This window comes from Nannospalax galili, unplaced genomic scaffold (genome assembly GCF_000622305.1).
Source record: "Nannospalax galili isolate Female #2095 unplaced genomic scaffold, S.galili_v1.0 scaffold173, whole genome shotgun sequence".
Lineage (NCBI taxonomy): Eukaryota > Metazoa > Chordata > Mammalia > Rodentia > Spalacidae > Nannospalax > Nannospalax galili.
Window position 1 is genome coordinate 844,031 of NW_008334442.1, and position 19,481 is coordinate 863,511.

General features: G+C 36.9%; 1 protein-coding gene across 8 annotated transcripts in view; it reads left to right on the plus strand.

Moving 5' to 3' along the window:
* Positions 1-19,481, plus strand: part of Kiaa0825 (KIAA0825 ortholog) — a 485,775-nt gene that overhangs the window by 252,335 nt on the left and 213,959 nt on the right. The window contains exon 22 of one of the 8 annotated variants that reach the window (XM_029561738.1): positions 5,925-6,150. The exons of the other annotated variants lie outside the window; for them this stretch is intronic. Coding sequence (XP_029417598.1) covers positions 5,925-5,967 — 43 coding nt within the window. The 3' untranslated portion in view covers positions 5,968-6,150. Of the gene's footprint in view, positions 1-5,924; positions 6,151-19,481 lie in introns of those variants that run through there. 8 annotated transcript variants of the gene reach the window in all.

Here is a 19,481-nt window from a genome sequence, read left to right on the forward strand (position 1 = left end):
TATAATTTTGGGTCCTTTCCAGGTGGACAATAACCGTGCATCTGAGAGGAAACTGAGATTAGAAAATGTGTTGAAAAAGAGCTGTTGCTCTGTGTAGTTGATTGTTTGCCTTTAAAAATAATTATTAAAGTACCTTTACCCTGTATCAGATGATAGTGTGAGCCCTGCCTTGTGCAGAGAACAGGAAATATTGTCTCTGGCCTCAAACTGCACACCCTGCCCTCTCAGGTGACCATTCTCAGGCAATGCTACCATTAACACAGTGTTTATAGCTGTTCACAGCAGTAAATTCCTAGTGCAGCAGCAGGCTGCCTAGTTATGGAGAGGTGGGTTTAAGGAAAAAGGGGATGCAGATTTTGTATCTACACACCTCTCAGCCATTACATACATTACATATGCCATGCATTCTAATTTGGGTTTGTTTTTTTGTTTTTTTTCATGCTCCAGCTCCACAGAGAACCCATTTCTTCCCACCTCTATTAAAAGACTTTGGCCTCAATCACAACCCCATCACTTTATCTTCTTAAACAGAAGGCTTCCCTCCCGCCTTGAATTCCTACAACAGTGTGGTGTTTACATGAGATGCCTGATATATATTTAGGATGTATAAATTTAACACTAGAGCTGTGGGGTTTGGTACACAAAGCAAACAAACTCAAAAATACACATTGTTTTCTGATAAGAAACATATATTTCTATTGACCTTTATGGTATATAAAACACTTTCATACAAATCTCCTTTGACCCTTACTATACCATGTAATGAAAGACAGGTGTGAGAGAGATTGTGAAACATTAAATAACATGCCCAAGGTCACAGATACTAAATGGCAGCTGGTGCCTGGTCCTTTACCTACTATACCTACTCCTGATCAGTTTTTTATTAGCTGTATAGTCCTTGGAACAATAATGATGCTAATGAGGACAATGGAGAAAGCTTGCCACATGGCTCACATAATTGAAGTGATTTACATACACATGTTTAATCTATGATCCTACAGTAACCTTACAATGTAGATCAACATTATCATTATTTTCTTGATCAGAAAACTAAAGTACAAAGGCAAAGAACCCTAAGTAATGTTCAGATTCTGGTTCAAGTCTACGTTCTTAACTGCTACTTTCTTATGGTTCTATAGAACTTTGTTCATGCAACAAATATTCTCAAACATCTTCTGTGGTCACAGCATCTATTTAGAATAGAGTAACAGTTTGCTCGGGAAAGTACTTATATAGTGATGGCTACATAACAGTTTGATCAGCCAATGACCACATAGATGATGGTCTCATAAGACTGTATCACTAAATAACATTGTCTTATCTTAGTTTATGTACTCTGTCATCTTTGCACAATGACAAAATAGCATAAGATATATTTCTCAGAATGTGTCCCCATCATCAAGCAACACAGGACTGTACTTTGAGTCTATTAGTGCTACCAACAGACCTAATAAGTACTATTAACAGACCTCATAACTAGTGTACTGAGATTCAAACCACTTAATATGAATCTCCCAAATTTCCTTCTAAAATTTCAGTTTCATTTGTTATTTCTAATCCTTTGGAAAAAAAGAGTCTTCTATTAAAAAAAAATGTGGGTCTGTAGAGATGGCTCAGCAGTTAAGAGTACTGGCTGCTCTTCTAGAAGACCTGGGTTCAATTCTCAACGCCCACATGGTAGCTAACAACCATCCATAACTCCAGTGAATCTAACATCCTCTTCTGGTCTCTGTGGGGTGTTGCATGCATGTGGTGCACTTACATGTATGTAGGCAAAACACTCATACACATAAAATAGAAAAATTAAAAATTAAATTAAAAAATAATAAAAATACAAAAGGTGGAGGCTAGAGAGATGACTAGCAGTTGAGAATACTGGCTGCTCTTATAGAGGACCCAGGTTCAGTTCCCAGCACCCACATGTCGGCTAGCAACTCCAGTTCCAGCGGATTGAACAGCTTTTCTGATCTTGATGGGCATTTCACCACATGTGGTACACTTACATGCAGGCAAAATGCTCATATGCATAAAATATGAACATAATAAATTTTTTAATACAAAAAGTAAGTTAAGTAGTTAGATTGGGGATGGCCTTGGGGCTTTGACTGGACTTTTACCAGTAAACTTGAGAGAATGCTCAAGGTCTTGAAACACAAATGTTCTTTGAAGACAGTAAGGCCAGAAATTCTTAAGGTACAGATGTTTGTGTTTACCTTTTCTTCAGAAAGTATGTGAGTTCATATTCTCTAGGAAGCAGATGCTAATTGGATCAGAAGTGCACAAAAGGTTATGGGGGGGACGCTGGGGATTCATATGAAGGATGGAAAGCAGAAACAGGAAGTGACATGGAAGACCTCAGGCCAGTTGCTGTGAAAAGAAAGGGATACAGAGCGCTTTACAGAAAGCATCTCAAATAAGCGGATAGTTCTGAGAAAGTTCTTCCAAAAGCAAGGGGATTCCTTGAAGGGTAGCCATGTAGTAGAAGGGCATTGTACCCTGCAGGAATGGTCTGGCAATAGTGCCTCCAACACCCTCAGATACTGGTGGACAGCAGCTTATGAAAAGCATGGTCTCCATAGAAATGTCAGCATAGATGCAGAAGAAGGACAGCTGGAGCCATCAGTCAACTAGCTAACCAGGGGAGGAGAGTTGAGTGGTGATTTTCTGTGGCTACCATGGTGGGGATGGAAAGACTAATTCTTATATGTTGAGAGATTAAATGAGCATGTATTATATAAGTTAACAGGGATGCAAGTTAAACAAGGTCTCTGATACTTGAGCAAGAAAATAAATATGTTAAATGCTATTGACAGAAATGCAGAATTGGCAACAATTTGATGAAAGGAAGGTATAATAATTTTCTCAAAAGCAGCCACGGGAGAATTTTTTGCTTGTCAGATTGAACCAAAATTCACTTTGTAATGAATTTTCGTCTACCTAATTGTACATTCACATGCTGGCACTTTTGGGTTCTAGCAGTGGATCAAAAGCTATTTAAAAACTTGCTTGTATAGAACAAAATCTTTCTTCAATGACGACTCTTTAAGTGTTTCCCTTGTCAAATACTATTCAGACTCCAAAGCCACTGTGATGTTTTTCACAAAAAGTTTTAGCATAGGTTCCATCAGGAGTACCTGTCATAGGCCCATTGATTCAGTTTGACTGAAGATGAAAAGACTATGGACTGCTTGAAGGCTTATTGATCATCACTGAATATCTCAATTTATTTATGTTGTTCTACCAACATAAGATGAGGAAATGATCCCTTTGAAGAAATTTTCCCTATGATATAATTACAAGAGAAATTTAATACTGAATACAATTAAAGGTTACAGCAAATCTGAGCAATAATTAATAATATTTTTCACTTTATTTTTATATAACATGATTTTCCTAATATAATACTTTCATAACACACTGTATGTACAGTGATTAGGATAACTCTAGTACTTTCTTTTACTATAAGTGGGACTCTCACCCTAAGGTGCCTAGGGATCTATCTATAACTCTGTTCTCTTTATTCTAGAGTATGAATTTTGAGGGAAACTCTTTAAAAATCAAGTTGTTTTAGTACATTATTCATTTATATTAATACTGAAATTTGTTTTGTAACAAAATACAAAATATATGCATATATTATTTTAGATGGGACAAGATCAGACATGGAATGTAAAATACCTCTCCCTAGCTCTTTATTATACAGGTCCAGCTGTAATCACTAAAACATTTTTGTTTTATTTGATTTGATTTATAACTCTAAGGAATGCTCTATCTATATTTCTGTTTTTATAATTTGGTGACTTAAACTTATAATATTGACTCCTTCCAATGAAACACAGAAAATTTATACAAAATTTATTTACTCGTGTTACCAGTCATTTCCCCTCCTCTTTATGCTCTAGTAAAGCATATATCCTGGTCAGTAAATGATGTGGCCTCCTATCTCTGAGCTAGAGACAGATGGAGGCCACAGTGAGAGGCCTGACTCAGCTAACATGGAATGAAGGACTGTTGGAAGTGGAGCACTTCTTAATGTCTACAAATGAGAACTTTTGTCTAGGTTTATGCCCTCTACTTCCCTCAACTACCACCCTTCAGCTCCACTCTTCTAGAACAGCTCAGGACCACCACCAAGTCCCTCTCTAGTCCTATAGTGCTAAAACAACAACAACAACAACAACAACAACAACCCTCCCATTTTCCAAAGTTTCAGGGCATTTATAAATGAAGTGACCGAGTTAATGATGTTCAGCATATGACCTCCCTACCTCCCCCCATGACTGATGCTTTTGATGCTGCATGTGTTTATCTGGTTCAACATAAAGCCAAAGATGAACATCTTCTTATGCATTTCAGCCAGTCAGAGCTGTAAGGGCTTGTGGACAGAACTCACTAAAACAGATAACTTTGTATAAAGGACAGTCTAGAGTCTTGATATTTTATTATTCAGAAAAAACACTTGCCAGCAAACAAAGAGGGTTATATAACCCACAAAATATACTGTGCTGCTCATAAGAATCCATCTATTATTCAGTTCAGCAAAGTACTGAGTAAATGTGTGTGTGATTATTCATTCATTTGTCCAACATTCACTGGGCACTGCAGATAAGATATAGACCAGACATAGACCCAGCTCTCATGACATTCAGACTCTGATAAATTTCTTTTTAAAAAACATAGCAATGTATATAGTTATGATGAAGGTTCAGGCAAGTTTCTGTTGAACTACAATAAAATATGACAGTGGACCAGTAATGCAAACCGATTGCAGAAGCAAGGAAATACACAAAGAATTGGTAATACTTTAACCATATCAGGTATGGATTGAGTCTTAAATATTTTACACAATTTCGTGTGCTTGAATATTTGGAATATTCTGGAACCTCTGGGACATGAGACCTAGTTGGTGAATGGAGAACACTAGAGGTTGGCTCTATAGGTAATATCTTCTTTTGGTTCTAGCCTGAACTCTGCTTCCTAGTCAGCTAGGATGTGAAGTGTCTGCCCCATGCTCCCACTACCATGAACTCTACCATGCCTTCCCTGCCATGATGGTCTGAAACTATAAGCCAAAATAATTCTTTCTTCCCTTAAGATGTTCTATTAGGTGTTCTGTCACAGTAGTGAGAAAAGTAACCATTTCAGTCAGATAACCAAAGTGGGAGGTGTTCTAGTCAGAGTTCAACATAGGGAAGACAGCATGAGTGGGTGAAAGCTAAGTTAGGATCTAAAATGTTCCTCAAATGCACAGGCACTAAAAGTCTAGTCCCTAGCATGTGATGCCTTTAGAAGGCAGAACCTTTAGGAGGTAGGGCCTAGTGAAGGAAACTGGGTCATTGGGAGCATGCCCTTGAAGGACATATTGAGAGCCCAGCCCCTTCTCATCACTTTTTGCTTTCAAGCTACCAAGAGGTGAGCGGCTTTTCTATACCATGAACTTATCTCCACAGGCCCCAAGGCAACAAAAGCCAACTGAGCATGAACTGGAACCTCTGAACCCATGAGGCAATGAAACCCTTTTTGTTATTGTTTATCACAGATATTTTGTAATAGTGATAGAACACTGCCTAATGCAGGTAGTATGTCATGTACATGCTATTTTGGAAGAACACAGATATAGTTCTTCGCTACATTTCTAGTTGTTAAATCAGTTCAAATAGAGACACAGTGAATGTTAGGCTGCTTAGGACAGGGTTAGACACAGTCAAGTGAGGGATATAGGGGGAGGAGAAGGGGGCTACTGTCCTCTCAGGCCTGTAATTGGAGAATATTGAAAGTTACAGATTCTTCCTTTCCAGCCCTTGACTGAGTCTGACCCTGGAGCTCCTCAGGCATGTGTAAAGCAATTGCAGGGCCCATGCAATGCATAGATCGAGCAGCCTTGTAGCCTGTCACTAAATCCTATCTGCCTTATTTTTGTGCAGCTTCAATGGGAGGCAACTTCATAAGGACACTTTTGGAGTGTGATTGATGGCTCTTCATACAAGATGTGCTGGTTTAATAGTGGCCTTGGTCAAGTAGCAGAGGCGTACCTGCTTTGTCTTGCTCCCCTGCACTCTGCGTTCTTACAGTCTGTTCTGGGCACCACAGTCTGCTCTTTAGCACTCAAGTTTGTCTCAGAAATGCAGTGGGAGTGCTCTTCCCACAGCAGTGTGCTCATGTGTCTGTTCCAAACTGACTGGTCTGACATGACCTTACATTAAATTGATAGTCTCCAGCAGGTTTCTGAAGCTTCATCTTGCTTTCTGATTAATTGTTCCTTTCTAGTTTTTAGCACCATAATCTAGCAAGGATTTAGAGCTGAAATTTTGTTTCAAGAAAAGTATGTACATATAGATGCTTTTTTTATAACAACTTTAAAAATGTTTATTAGATGTGTGACTTCAGTGGATTTATTGGAAATAATGTTATTTTTCACAAAGTAAAAGCACCCATAATTTTACTTCAAGGAAGAATATTTTCTTCCTCTCACACATTTTATTTAATAATTTCACTTCTTTAAAAGCAAAACAGCACACAATTTGAAAATGAAATTTCCCCAAAGTGTTCAGTTTGCTAATATGCTTTTCATTTTCTTCATTATGCTATGGTGGAATGTTGCCATACTTGGAAATGTGCAGTTTATCTCCCAAGAGACAGCAGATGGTGTGACTAATGTATATTTTGGTGCAGAATTTACCAGAAGAGATGTTATCTAGGACTGCAGAAGATGAGAGTCCTGCCCTCAAAGAGCACTGATTCTCTTATCCTAATTGGGTCATTATGACACTTAAATTTAATTGTTCCTAAATAAGAAAAATCTGAAAAAATTAAAGGTTTTCATAATTTTAAATGCTTTTTCAGTCTTTATGCACTTTATCTGAAATTATTTGGTCTATATATTATGCAGTCTTTTGTTACTGTAACAAAAAGCCTGAAGCAATCAACTTAAAATGAAAGGTTTATTTCAGCTCACAGCAAGATTCACAATTCCTTCAAAGGAACATCACAATGACCTGAAATTTTCAAGTAGATTACATTTCCTAAAGATCCCATTATCTTTATCCCTTTGCTGGGCCCTATGCCATTTCACACATGAACCTTTGAGGTTCTCTAGATCTAAGCTATCAAAAGTTATTTCAGGTGTTTTCTTTACTGAATGCCTCATTACTGGAAGACCAGCTGACCATTTAGCAGGGTATTATTTTGTTTGGATTTCTACCCAAGTCTATGATCAAATCTTGAGCTGTGAACATCTGGCATATTGAGATACCTCAAAGAAGCACACAGTGTACTTGCCCAACCAGAGTTCTTTACTAATTTTCAGTGAAAAATACAACTTTAAGCACATCTGGTCATTCTCTCTCTTGAATGGACCTAACATCAGAAACAACATTGTGATAAAACGTTTAATTGGTTAGTGGCTTCTTCTGTGGAGCTGTGCCATCCATTGGGACCTGATTTGTATGTTGTGGATCATGATGTTCTTGCTCTGATCTTTGATGGTAATGTTTTACTAGTCCAGTTAATGTTCTTTTTTAAAAAAAAACAGATTGATTTATCTTATGTGTATGAGTGTTTTGCTTGCATGTATGTAAATGCACCATGGGCATACCTGGTACCCTCAACAGCCAGAAGAAGGAGTTGGATCTCCTGGAACTGGAGTTGAAGATGGTTGTGAGCTGACATGTGGGTCCTGGGAACAGAGCCCAAGTCCTCTGCAAGGGCAGCAAGTGCTCTTAACCCTTGATCCATCTCTCCAGCTTCTGATTGTCCTTTTTTCTCCTTAGGTAGAATGGTTAATAAGCCCTCCATTCTCATGTAGAAAGTAATTTTGAGTTGTGAATTCTAGGGTGGTGATTTTTCTATTGTGCTGTGATCAATTAGCAGTAGCTGCCACAGACAGGAGTAGGAGGTGATGGCTTAGCTGATACACATTTCTTTGCTTGGTTTAATTCCCATCTTTAATAATGGAATAAAAAATCATTCTGATTATTTTTAAGAACAACATTCTTTGCTCTTGTAAGTTCTCTTACAATGTATTTTTTTAGCTGGGCATGGTGGTGCTTGCCTTTAATCCAAATACTTGGGAAGCAGAGGTAGGAAGATCTCTGTGGGATCAAGGCCAGCATGGTCTCTATATGTGTTTCAGGCAAGCTGGGGCTACAGAGAGACCTATCTTGAAAAACAAAAACAAACAAACAAAAAAAATATTAAATGGGAAGAAATCTTAATTTTCTCATTTTAAGGTTAGAAATCCTGTTTCTTGAGGGACTTACTGAAGTCAGAGCTGTTAGATAGTTAAACTCAAGCCCTGGTTGACTTGTGCCCCAAGTCATAAACCACAGAAATAAATCTGAGTGTTCTAAAGAGGTTTTATTTTCCAGATTAATTTGAGATATCAGTTTTCTCTGATAGGACTGAATATTTTATTCTTTTAAGTGTTCAAAATAAACATGACTACTATTACATAGAACAAGAATACTTAGCCAATGGCACATTAGGACAATCCAGGTTCGGTTCCCAGCACCCACATGGTGGCAACAATTGTCCGTGACTCCAGTTACAGGGGATCCAACACCCTCTCCTGGCTTCCAGAGACTTTGAATGACATGCAGCCAAAATACTCTACACATAAAATAAAAATAAACTTTTTTAGAAATTGGGAAGAGTGAACACTTTGTGACTCCTTAAGTAACCTTTGTTTATATTGTTCAATTAAGATTCTGAAAGAATCATTTTTCATCAGCCAGAATTTACTCTTTCAAATATTTCCAAATACCAGAATTATAAACTGAGATTTGTAAAATACTGCTATTTTTTAAATTATTTATTTTTAAGTCTATAAGTGTTATACCTGCATGTGTGTAAGTATACCTGTGTCATGCAGTGCCCATGGAGGACAAAAGATGGTGTCAAATCCCCTGGAACTGGAGTTATGGACAGTTGTTAGCCATCATGCAGATGCTGGGATTTGAACCCAAGTCTTCTGCAAGCACAGCCAGTGCTCTTAACTGCTAAGCCATCTCAGCCCCAATACAATTATTTTTAATTCCATAATTCTTAATATAGACCTCATATAGAAAACTAGAAAAATAGCAATGATTTTGATAATAATGAATAATTTTTCTTGGATTATGTCATGATAAAGTAAAGTAGACTATTTGCTTTAATGGTGGTGGTTCATGTATAGTATTTAGCCATTATTCAGTTGAGTTCAATTTCTAATGAAGGGAAACATTATAACAGAGATCTGAGTAATTGTATCAGCATATCACACAAGCACTCTCCCAATTCAGGAGGCTATTCACTGATAGTGTTGGGGTGATACAAAAGACTTAATAACAACATGAGTAATGAAATTGTTAGAATGGAAACTTTAGGTTATTTGCTGCTCATTTGTTAATAGTGCTTCAGGTGAATCTCTGTCATGTAAATATGAGTAAAATTTTCTCTTAATATTAGAAGGGACAATGCTGGTCTTGAATCTATAAAATGTATAACAGGTACTTACCTTAAAAATAAGTTTTAGTATTTACATAAACATTACTGATGGTTTTGGAGTTGAAGCACTTCAAAAATGAGACTGTGGTAAATATTAATGAAGGGAGGTCTCTGTCTTCTGAAACTTGGTTTCCCCCTGCTTTGCTTTGTATGGGGCTGTGTTTTTGCTTTAGACTCTGCCTGTCCTCCAAGTTCCCTGTCTGTCTCCTCTCACTTTTTCTTGCCCACACTTTAAGAGAACAGGGAGAGAACTGTTTATGTGTTAAAAGTCTAGGGAAAGACTCGGGAGAAAAGCAACTGCACTGCTATCTTGGAGTCAAGAGAAAGTTCTATGAATGTCAGCCACACTTCAAGTAGACCAATAAAATTTTCCAATCATATCAATCATTATAGATAGCTAAAGCTAAATGACAACCTCATCGTGAATTAGAGCATGCCTACTTCTTTTGAAAGTAGTTGGTATAGTAAAAGAGATGACTTTGAAGAAGTCCTCTGAAAGCACAGAGAATTTAGAATTATCACTCTGGAAGTTGACACTATGAAATATGTCATTAAGTAAAGCTTTTTTATGTTACTCTTTAGATTGGCAAGTTATGACAAAACTACATTCATGTTACTTGAATACATCTTTCGTGTAGTTTTACATGCTTTTTGACTTGTCTAGAAAATGACATATTGACGTTTTCATTAGCTTTAACCAGGTGTGATTTTCTTATGGAAGATACCCTGGCAGGACTGCAGTTTAAGGGGAATAAACCATTGAAGCTCAGAAAGGCCACAGCCCTTCTTCAGATGCTAGCAATGAGCTGAAAGACTCATTAATCAACCACAGAGTCACAGGTGTGATGGCTTTCCTACAAACTGCCAACAGACTGTGAAAGTCACATCCAACAGGCTGAAGTGCTAAACTAGACCCATCCATAAACATTTTAGCACAGCAAAATTTCATCTCTTTTGTGCTTAAGATATGATTTTTGAAATGTTAAATTTCTTCCAAAGTTTCTGTGAAATGTTTTATTTTATCAAATTAAAATTTTTGTAAAAAGAACCAGGTCTGGCATTATTTACTCCCATGGAAGTGTATTAATATGTTTATAGCTTCTATCATTCTTTCCTAATGTTGATTTTATCTTCCTTATTTTTTTAAAAAAAACTATTTTCCTACATGGTCTTTTGAGACTCTTTTCCTTTTAAGTATTTAGTAATCAAAATTTTATTTTGTTTTGGTTTAGTTTACAAAAATTTGGTGCATCACTGAAGAAATCAAATTAAACTTTAAGTTTGACATGCGGTTTTCCTGGAATCTTTCAACATAACTACTGTCATTTACTTTACTAATGAATGTGTAGTTTATATTTTTGGGAGGTCTTCAATGAAACCCAGTAACAAGTATGTTATAACCTTAAACAAATCTGACATTTTCAAATCTACTACTGTGTGTCCTCCAGGAACTTCTGTTTTTGCTCTCTGCACAGTGAAAGCTAATCTATAACACTGAGTTAAATATATTTATTGTTCATTATACTTTTGTTTATTTTTTAATTTTTAAGATGTGTGTGTGTGTGCGTGTGTGCACGTGCGCATGTGTGTGCCATGTGAGTGCAGTTGTCCACAGAGGCCAGAAGAAGGCATCAGATTCCCTGGAGCTGGACTTATAGGTAGTTATGAGCCACCCAATGTGGGTGCTGGGAACTAAATTTGGCTCTGCTGGCAAAGCAGCAACTGCTCTTAACTGCTGATCCATCTCTCCAGCCCCTTATTTTGTTAATTAAAAAATGCTAATGGTATATTGGGGTTTACCACAGAGGAAATACTATAAAGCACATCATAATCCTGTGAGATTTCTAGACCTGGGTCCTCAGTTTCTTCCATTAGAAATGGAGACTCTCGGACTGAAGAGATGGTTTATAAGTTACTAACACGACTGCTCTTGCAGAAGACCCAGGTTTTATTCCCAGCACCAATGTGAGAGCTAACAACCATTGGTAATTCCAGTTTCAAGGGACTCCAACGCCCTCTTCTGACCTTTGTGGGCATTGCACGACATGGGTACACTTACATTCATGCAGGCAATACACTTATACACATAAAATAAAAATAACAAAATATTTTTTATAAAAGAAATACAGAGCCGAGCGTGGTGGCGCATGCCTTTAATCCCAGCACTCGGGAGGCAGAGGCAGGCGGATCTCTGTGAGTTCGAGGCCAGCCTGGTCTCCATAGTGAATCCAGGACAGCTGGGGCTACAGGGAGACCCTGTCTCGAAAAGACCAAAAAAGAAAAGAAATACAGAACCTCAGTCTGCACCCAAGATTTGCTAAATCAAAATAAAAATTTCATTCTTACAAGATACTCGAGAGGTTATTATGTACATAAATGTCTGTGCAGCATTTGGCTGAGGTGAATTTGGGCTGTTCTTTCCTATTACTAGTTTTTTGTTTTTTGTTTTTCCTGTCATTTAAATTCCCCTTGGAGCAAATACCTTTAATAGTGGAATGTCCCATATAAAATAATCCAAATCTCATTTAATTATCTAGGTATTTCAAGCAACATCAAATATAATACACAGGAATTCAAACACCTCCATAATATTGTTTAAGGTGAGGTGTTATTTCCTAAACACAAAGACCCATATTATTGTTTCAGAATGTCTGCTTAAGTGTAGAGACATGCTATGAGGTTAAATAGAGGCAGAGATAATTTGATATAAGATAATTTGATGATGAAGTGCTAAGAGTCTTCTGTGGCTTCATTTTATTTTATTCTCTGTTGAGAACAAGAACATTCTTCAAATTAGCAAGACTTTACAATTACCATTTTGAGTTTCATTACTTGAATGTTTTCCTTCATAGCCATATTTACAACAGATAGACTTTGGAATGTTAAAAAAGAAATCACCATCACAACTTATACATGTAAGGAGTGTCCATACTCCAAATCACATTCTTTGTCCACTTTTGTCTTGACACAAATTTGCTAGATTATATATAATAAATTTGACCACACGTGGTGGCACACACCTTTAATACTGGCACCGAGAAGCAGAGGGAGGAGGATAGCTGTGAGATCCTGCCAGCCTGCAATGAATGGTCTGCATAGCAAGTTCCAGGCCAGCTTGGACTACATAGTGAAACTTTGTCTCAAAAAAAGACAATTTTTTTTCACAAAGTCCACTGACTACGACCATATAGTGATGGAAAGTGACATTAGAGGCATACTTTAAATAAGGTAAGGGGATTTTTTTTCCAATGTACATTTTTAATTTAATATTTGTGCACTTCATACAAAAGATTTTAATCATCTTTATACCCCCTCCCCCATCCACAGCCCCTCATAGCCACCCCATCTGGATTTCATGCATTCTGTCATATGTCTTAAGGCCTATCCCTATCAAGGCAACTTTGTGTACCCAAATGGCCCTCAGTGCATGTTCATCCACTGGCATCCAGGCCATCTATCTAGAATCTCTCGCTTAAAGAAGATAAACTTTCCCTCACCCAGCAGTAATCAGTTGCCAGCTAAGGTTGGGGCCTGCTGCCAATTTCCTCAGTTCTATACTGGGTTTTTGTCTCATTGAGTCAGCATGAGTCTTGTGCATGCTGACACCATTGCTGTCATATGAGCAAATTTGACTGGAAGACTCTGTTTCCTTATGATCATGCACTAACCCTGGCTCTTACTATCTTTCCACCCAATGTGGGGTGATTTTTTTTATTTTAAAATTAAAACATTTTCTTATTATTTTTATTTTATGTATATGCATGTATTGCCTGCATATAGGTAAGTGAGCCCGTGTTGTGCAATTCCCGTGGAGGTCAGAAGAGGTTGTCAGATTCCCCTGAGACTGAAGTTATGGACAGTTGTTAGCCACCATATGGATGCTAGGATTCTTACAACTAGAAGTTACCAAGAAGTTAATTGTGGCACATTTCATGGCAATGTGTGAAATGAAATAGACTGAACTGAGATTTTTTTTTTTTTTTTTTTTGATAATCTGTGGACACCCCATCACCTCTGGGAATGTGTTTGGAGGAGGCATCAAACAGCTTTAGTCCAGGTAGGTGCTTGCAGAAGAAGCCCTCAACAATGACTTGTGTTGACTTAACAATGGAGGATTAATAGCAATAAACACAAGAGAAGGGGAATGGGAAGGACAAGATTCATGTCCTAAGGATTTGCTGAATTCCTAAACATTCCGTCACATCTTTAAACTTTTAAATGCATAACTTTGGTGGATAAAAGCCAATTATATGTGCGAAAGATTGGAAAGTGAGCAGTAATATAATGTCAAAGATTACAATTCCAGTGAAAAGACGTGCTTGAATTTTTCATTGGCATGCAGTGTCCGATGCCCAGCTTAGTCTCCAAATGTTTGTTGCAGGAATGCTTGTGAATATCACTCCAGTACTTTGTTGTCGGTATACTTCCATGTATAGATTTTAGCAACTACTTTCATATTGGCAAAGACTAGAAGAAAGAGCTGCCACATCAGTCTCCTTTTCAGTGAAACAGATCGCTGCATTGGCTTTATTTTAATGGAAATGTGTCTGAAAAGATGTCACTGGTAATCATTGAGAAACCTGCCTCAAAGGAAGTCTAATGACAGTTTATTTTTTCTCCAGGTATTACTGGCTAATAATTCCCTGCTGTTTTATTTTAATTGTTATAGAAGCCCCTGAAATAATATAGAAATATCCCCTTTTAATTATTGTAATAAAAAGTCTGAAAACTGCATTGAAACAATCCAGATTTCAACTAGTAAAGTGCTAATGAAATTAACAATAAAAAGGTATAATGATTTCTACTGGGATAATTACATGCGTAATTTAACAGTAGATTTGGGAAAAACTCAAAGCATTTGTATGATATACTGTTAAACCTCTGTAAATGGTATGTTGAAAATCAAAGGCTGTCTTGTCTTTTGGATACAAAAGGAATCTAAAATGTTAAGTGGCAGCAGTTTTTAAAAGGTAAATTTTCTCTATGACTATTTTAATAAACAGCTCTCTAAAATATTTGACTAATTATATCTTCGTGACTCTATTATCTTTTAAAAAATATTTTATTTATTATTTTTTTATTTTATGTGTATGAGCATATTGCCTGCATATGTTTAAGTGCACCCGTGTCGTGCAGTGGCCATGAGGACAGAAGATTTTGGATCCCCTGTGGGGATTGTCAGCCGCCATGTGGGTGCTAGGATTTTAACCTGAGTCTTCTGCAAGAGCAGCCAGTAGTCTTAACCTTTGAGCCATGTCTCTAGCCTCTGTCTTTTGAATTTTAAAAGTATGGTATTTGACATAACTTTTGACCTTTACAGTAAAGTTAATAACCCAGTCTGCTTATTGAGTAATTTGATCAATTAAAGTGATAGAATGAACTACAGTTTCTCTCAAGTAACTTAATTTGTGGTAGTTTTCCCTTGATTTCTACTCTGGAGGTAAAACCACCCACTTATGCAAATGTAAGCAACCCTAATTAAGTGGGTCACAGAAACAACAAATAAATTGAAGCATTAAAGTAGAAGAGGGACTATGTGGAAGGGAGTCTAACAAGAGGGAGGGGAGACAGACAAGGGTGATGGGACATGGATATGGTCAAAATACATTATACACATATATGAAATTATCAAAAATTAATAATAATGCTCTCTGCTATTTAACAAATCCAAAAGAGTGAGGAAGTTTTGTTTTTGTTTTTTTCCTACAGGGAAGAAGCTATAGCTTAAAATGTGTAGAGTGCTTATTTGCCTGGCAATATGCTGTTTATTTTTATACCTTTCATCCATAAAACTATTCCATAAACCACTAGCCACATTCTAAATTATAAAGATGAAAAAAAATAGGTTCATCAAAGTAGGAAATTTCAGTGTCACATGGCTTCTACATAGCCACAGGATTGAAGCTCTAGGCCAGTAGTAGGTGCAAAGCCCACGCACGCCCTTTCGATGTGAAATGCTAGCAAAATGTAAGTTGTAATGATGCTAGAAGTGCGTATTTTCTATTCTGTGAACACAGACGTAATCTGCCTTTGCTATTTTTAAATAATATATTGTGAAATAAAACAAGTAATGACATAAATATGATGCTTTGTAAAGCACCAGAGAGCAAGCATTCATGGCAACTTATGCCCAGATATGGAGCACTCACAACATGCTTGAAGCTCCTTCCCACACTTCCATACATCAAGCACCGAGCGCCACCTTCACCCCTTTTTACATGCTCAGTGCTCTTCCAAAAATGTGTGGTTCACTCTCATTAAATACATTCATATTTTTGCAAAATCATTATCATAAGTCTCCAGAATTTTTTATCTTCTCAAATTCTGAACCTCTGTACACATCAAACAGTGACTTCCCATTCTTCCCTTCTCCCATGTCCTAACAGTTAACCTTCTTTCTACTTTCAGTCATTATGAATTTGAACACTTTAGGTAGCACATATGTGTGATCATGTGTCTCTCCTTCTGTGACCAGCTTATTTCACTTAAGATAATGTCTTCAAGGTACATCCATGTGGTAACATGGGTCAAAATTTCCTTTTTCTTTAAGTTTCCATTTTTTTATTTTTATCTTATGTGCATGAATGTTTTGACTGCATGTATGTAGGTGCACTCCATGCCAATGGAGGCCAGAGACAGCATCAGATCCTCCTGGAACTAGAGTTGCAGATGGTTGTTAGTCACCATGTGGGTTCTGGGAACCAAACCCAGGTCTTCTGCAAGAGCAACCAGTGCTCTTAACTTCTGACTGATCTCTCTAGCCCACAACTTTCTTCTTCCTAATGGTCAGTTTTTTATGTGTATACCACGTTTTGTTTATCCATACCTATATGACTTGAGTTTCTCCTGCCTTTTGGCTATTTTGAGTAACACTGCTGTAAACCTAGATATACTCACACCTAATATAGTCCTTATTTTTCAGTCTATTGGACTATATACCCAGCAGTGGAATTGCTAGAAGATAGATTTAAGTTTTTTAGGAATTTCCATACTATCCATAAGGGCTACAAGTTTTTAATTTACTGTTTGCAGTACACAAGGATACTAGTTTCTTCATATCTTGCCAACAATGGGTATTTCCTATGGTTTTGTATTTGTGTTTTAGAATATGCATAAGCAGAATATTATGCATATTTTCTTTTTTATTTATTATTTTTATTTTATGTGTATGAGTGTATTGCCTGCATGTATGTGAGTGCACCCATGTCATGTAATGCTGCGGAGGTCAGAAGAGGGCATCGGATTCCCCTGGAACTGGAGTTATGGACAGTTCTTAGCTACCATGTGGGTGTTGGGAATCAAAGCCGGTTCTCTGCAAGAGCAGCCAGTGCTCTTAACTGCTGAGCCATTTCTCCAGCCCCTATACATGTTTTCTTAACATTCTCACTTCTTTTGATTAATCCATACAGATGAATGTAGCTGGAGTGCACATTTTTTTTACTGTATATTAGTAGTATGTCAACTAATTGCCCATTCCACTCTTGTTGAACATTAGGAGTTTATATTCTTGGTTATGAATAACATTGCTGGGAATATTTGTGTATATGAAGCTTGCTGGCTTTGTATGAAAATTATTTTTTATGTCTAGAAGTAGAATTGCTTGGTTGTAGTTGTGCATATATTCAATTTCCAATTTTTTAAGCTCTTATTTTAACTTACAATTTTATGAAACTTTCAAAGAGTAGCACTGTATTTGTAAAGCTCATTTCCAAAGTTTGCATTTATTCCCAGAAATTCAGAGGGGTTCTCACTACATCATATCTTCGCTAATAGAAATGTGAATTTTGCCATTCTGATAATGACATAATTACTGATTATGCTGAATATTTTCATATACTCATTATTTATATCACTCTTTAATGAAGTACCTTTAAGTCTCCTTATTTTTCTATCCATTCCTTAGTCTCTTTTGATTTGCTTAAAAATATACATAGAAAGGAGCATGAGTGGATGCTATGACACTTTTGTTGTTGATGTCCTTTAGTCCTTGGCTAGCTCTTTCGCTTTCTTACTGATTTCTTTAATGGGTCATTAAGAAAAGTTTATGGGAGGGAGCTGGGTGTGGTAGCACACGCCTTTGATTCCAGCACTTTGGAGGCAGAAGCAGAGGCAGGTGGATCTCAGTGAGTTTGAGGCCAGCCTGGTCTACATAGCCAGTTCCAGGCCAGACCCTGTCTCAAAAAGCTCCCCCCCGCCAAAAAAAAGAAAAAGAAAAAAAAGTTTATGGGCTGGAGAGATGACTCAGAGACTGCTCTTGGAAGTGGACTGGGTTCAATTCCCAGCACCCACATGGCAGCTAACAACTGTCCATAACTCCAATTCCAGGGGATCCAACAGCCTCTTCTAACCTCCACTGGCATTGCATGACACGGGTCCACTTAAACACATGCAGGCAATATGCTCATACACATAAAATTAAAAAATTTATAAGTTGGGACAAGAGAAAAGGCTCAGCGGTTAAGAGCACTGGCTGCTCTTGCAGAGGAACAGAGTTTGATACCCAGCACCCAAAGGGAGCTAACAACCATCCATAACTCCAGTTCTAAGGGGATTGATGCCCTCTTCTGACCTCCAAGGGCATTGCAGGACATGGGTGAACTTACATACAGGCAATACACTCAGATAAATACACTCATACACATAAAATAAAATATATTTTTTTAAGTTTATAATGGTAATGTAGTAAAGATTTATAATAAAGCAATTTTCCTTTCTGGATGGTGGCTCTTGTAAATTAAATAAAAAATTTTTAAACAAAGCATTTTCTACCTCAAAGTCAAGAAGCTATTTTAAATTAGTTGTCAGTATGGTCAGAGAATGAAACTGTTGAGAACGTGATTAAATTTTCTTTGTACCCAAAATGAATTTGAAGATAATTTGTCTTCATAATGTTAAAGCTTCTAAACCCATCAACATGGTGTTTCCCTCAATGACTCTTTAATTTTTCTTTTTCTTTTTCTTTCTTTTTTTTACATACCTTATTTTCTTTTTTCCCGATATATATTTTTATTGAATCTTTGTGCACTTCATACAATACATCTTAATCATATTTAAACCCCCTCCCTCAACCGCACCCCACAAGCTCCCCCACTACCAGATTTCATGCATTCTATAATATATATGTTAAGGCCTATCAAGTTGTGTACCCCTCGGTGTGAGTTCATCCACTAGAGTGTGTTCATCTATCTAGTGTCAACTCCTAAGATCCACTTTCCCTCAGTCCAGCAGTGATCAGCTGCCATAGTTCCCAACCAAGGTTAGGGCCTCCTGCCTATTTCGCCAGTTCTATGCTGGTTTTTTGTCTGATTGAGTTTGAATGGGTCTTGTGCATGCTGACATTATTGCTGTAAGTTCATATGATCAATTTCACAGAAGCCTGGGAAAGTCTGTTTCCTTATGGTTATGTGCCACCCCTGGCTCTTACAGTCTTTTAAAATTTTTCTTAACTTTCCTTTTTTTTTCAGTGTAGATATCTTGTCTATCTTGTTTTAGAATTTTCTTTTAAGTATTTGAACTACTTAATGTCATTATAAAATTGCATGCATTTTAAGCATTAATTTTCCTTTTGTTCACATAAAAAAAGATTGTTAATGTTGCATTCAGAAACTTTTCTAAACTCATATAGCCTAATAATTTTATCCAAAATTTCATGTACTTTTTATTAAGTAAGTATATATTAAGACTGTTTGTATCTTAATTTCCTTATTTTTCATAATTAGAGCCTTTTAAAATAAGATTTTTCTTGCCTTATTGCCTTAGTTAATATAGCATTGAGTTGACATGGCCATAGTAAATATTCCACTTACATTTTGACTCCCAAAGCATAAATGAAAGTCCAGCTGAGACTTCCCCCAAAATCCTCTAAGGAAAGCATCAGGACAAACCTGTGGACAGGTTACAACTTCAGCTGTTGACAATTGTATGGTATATGGAGAAATGATATGTTGTCTATAACTACTCTCAATTTTCACCCATTTTTTTTTTTTTTTTTTTTTTTT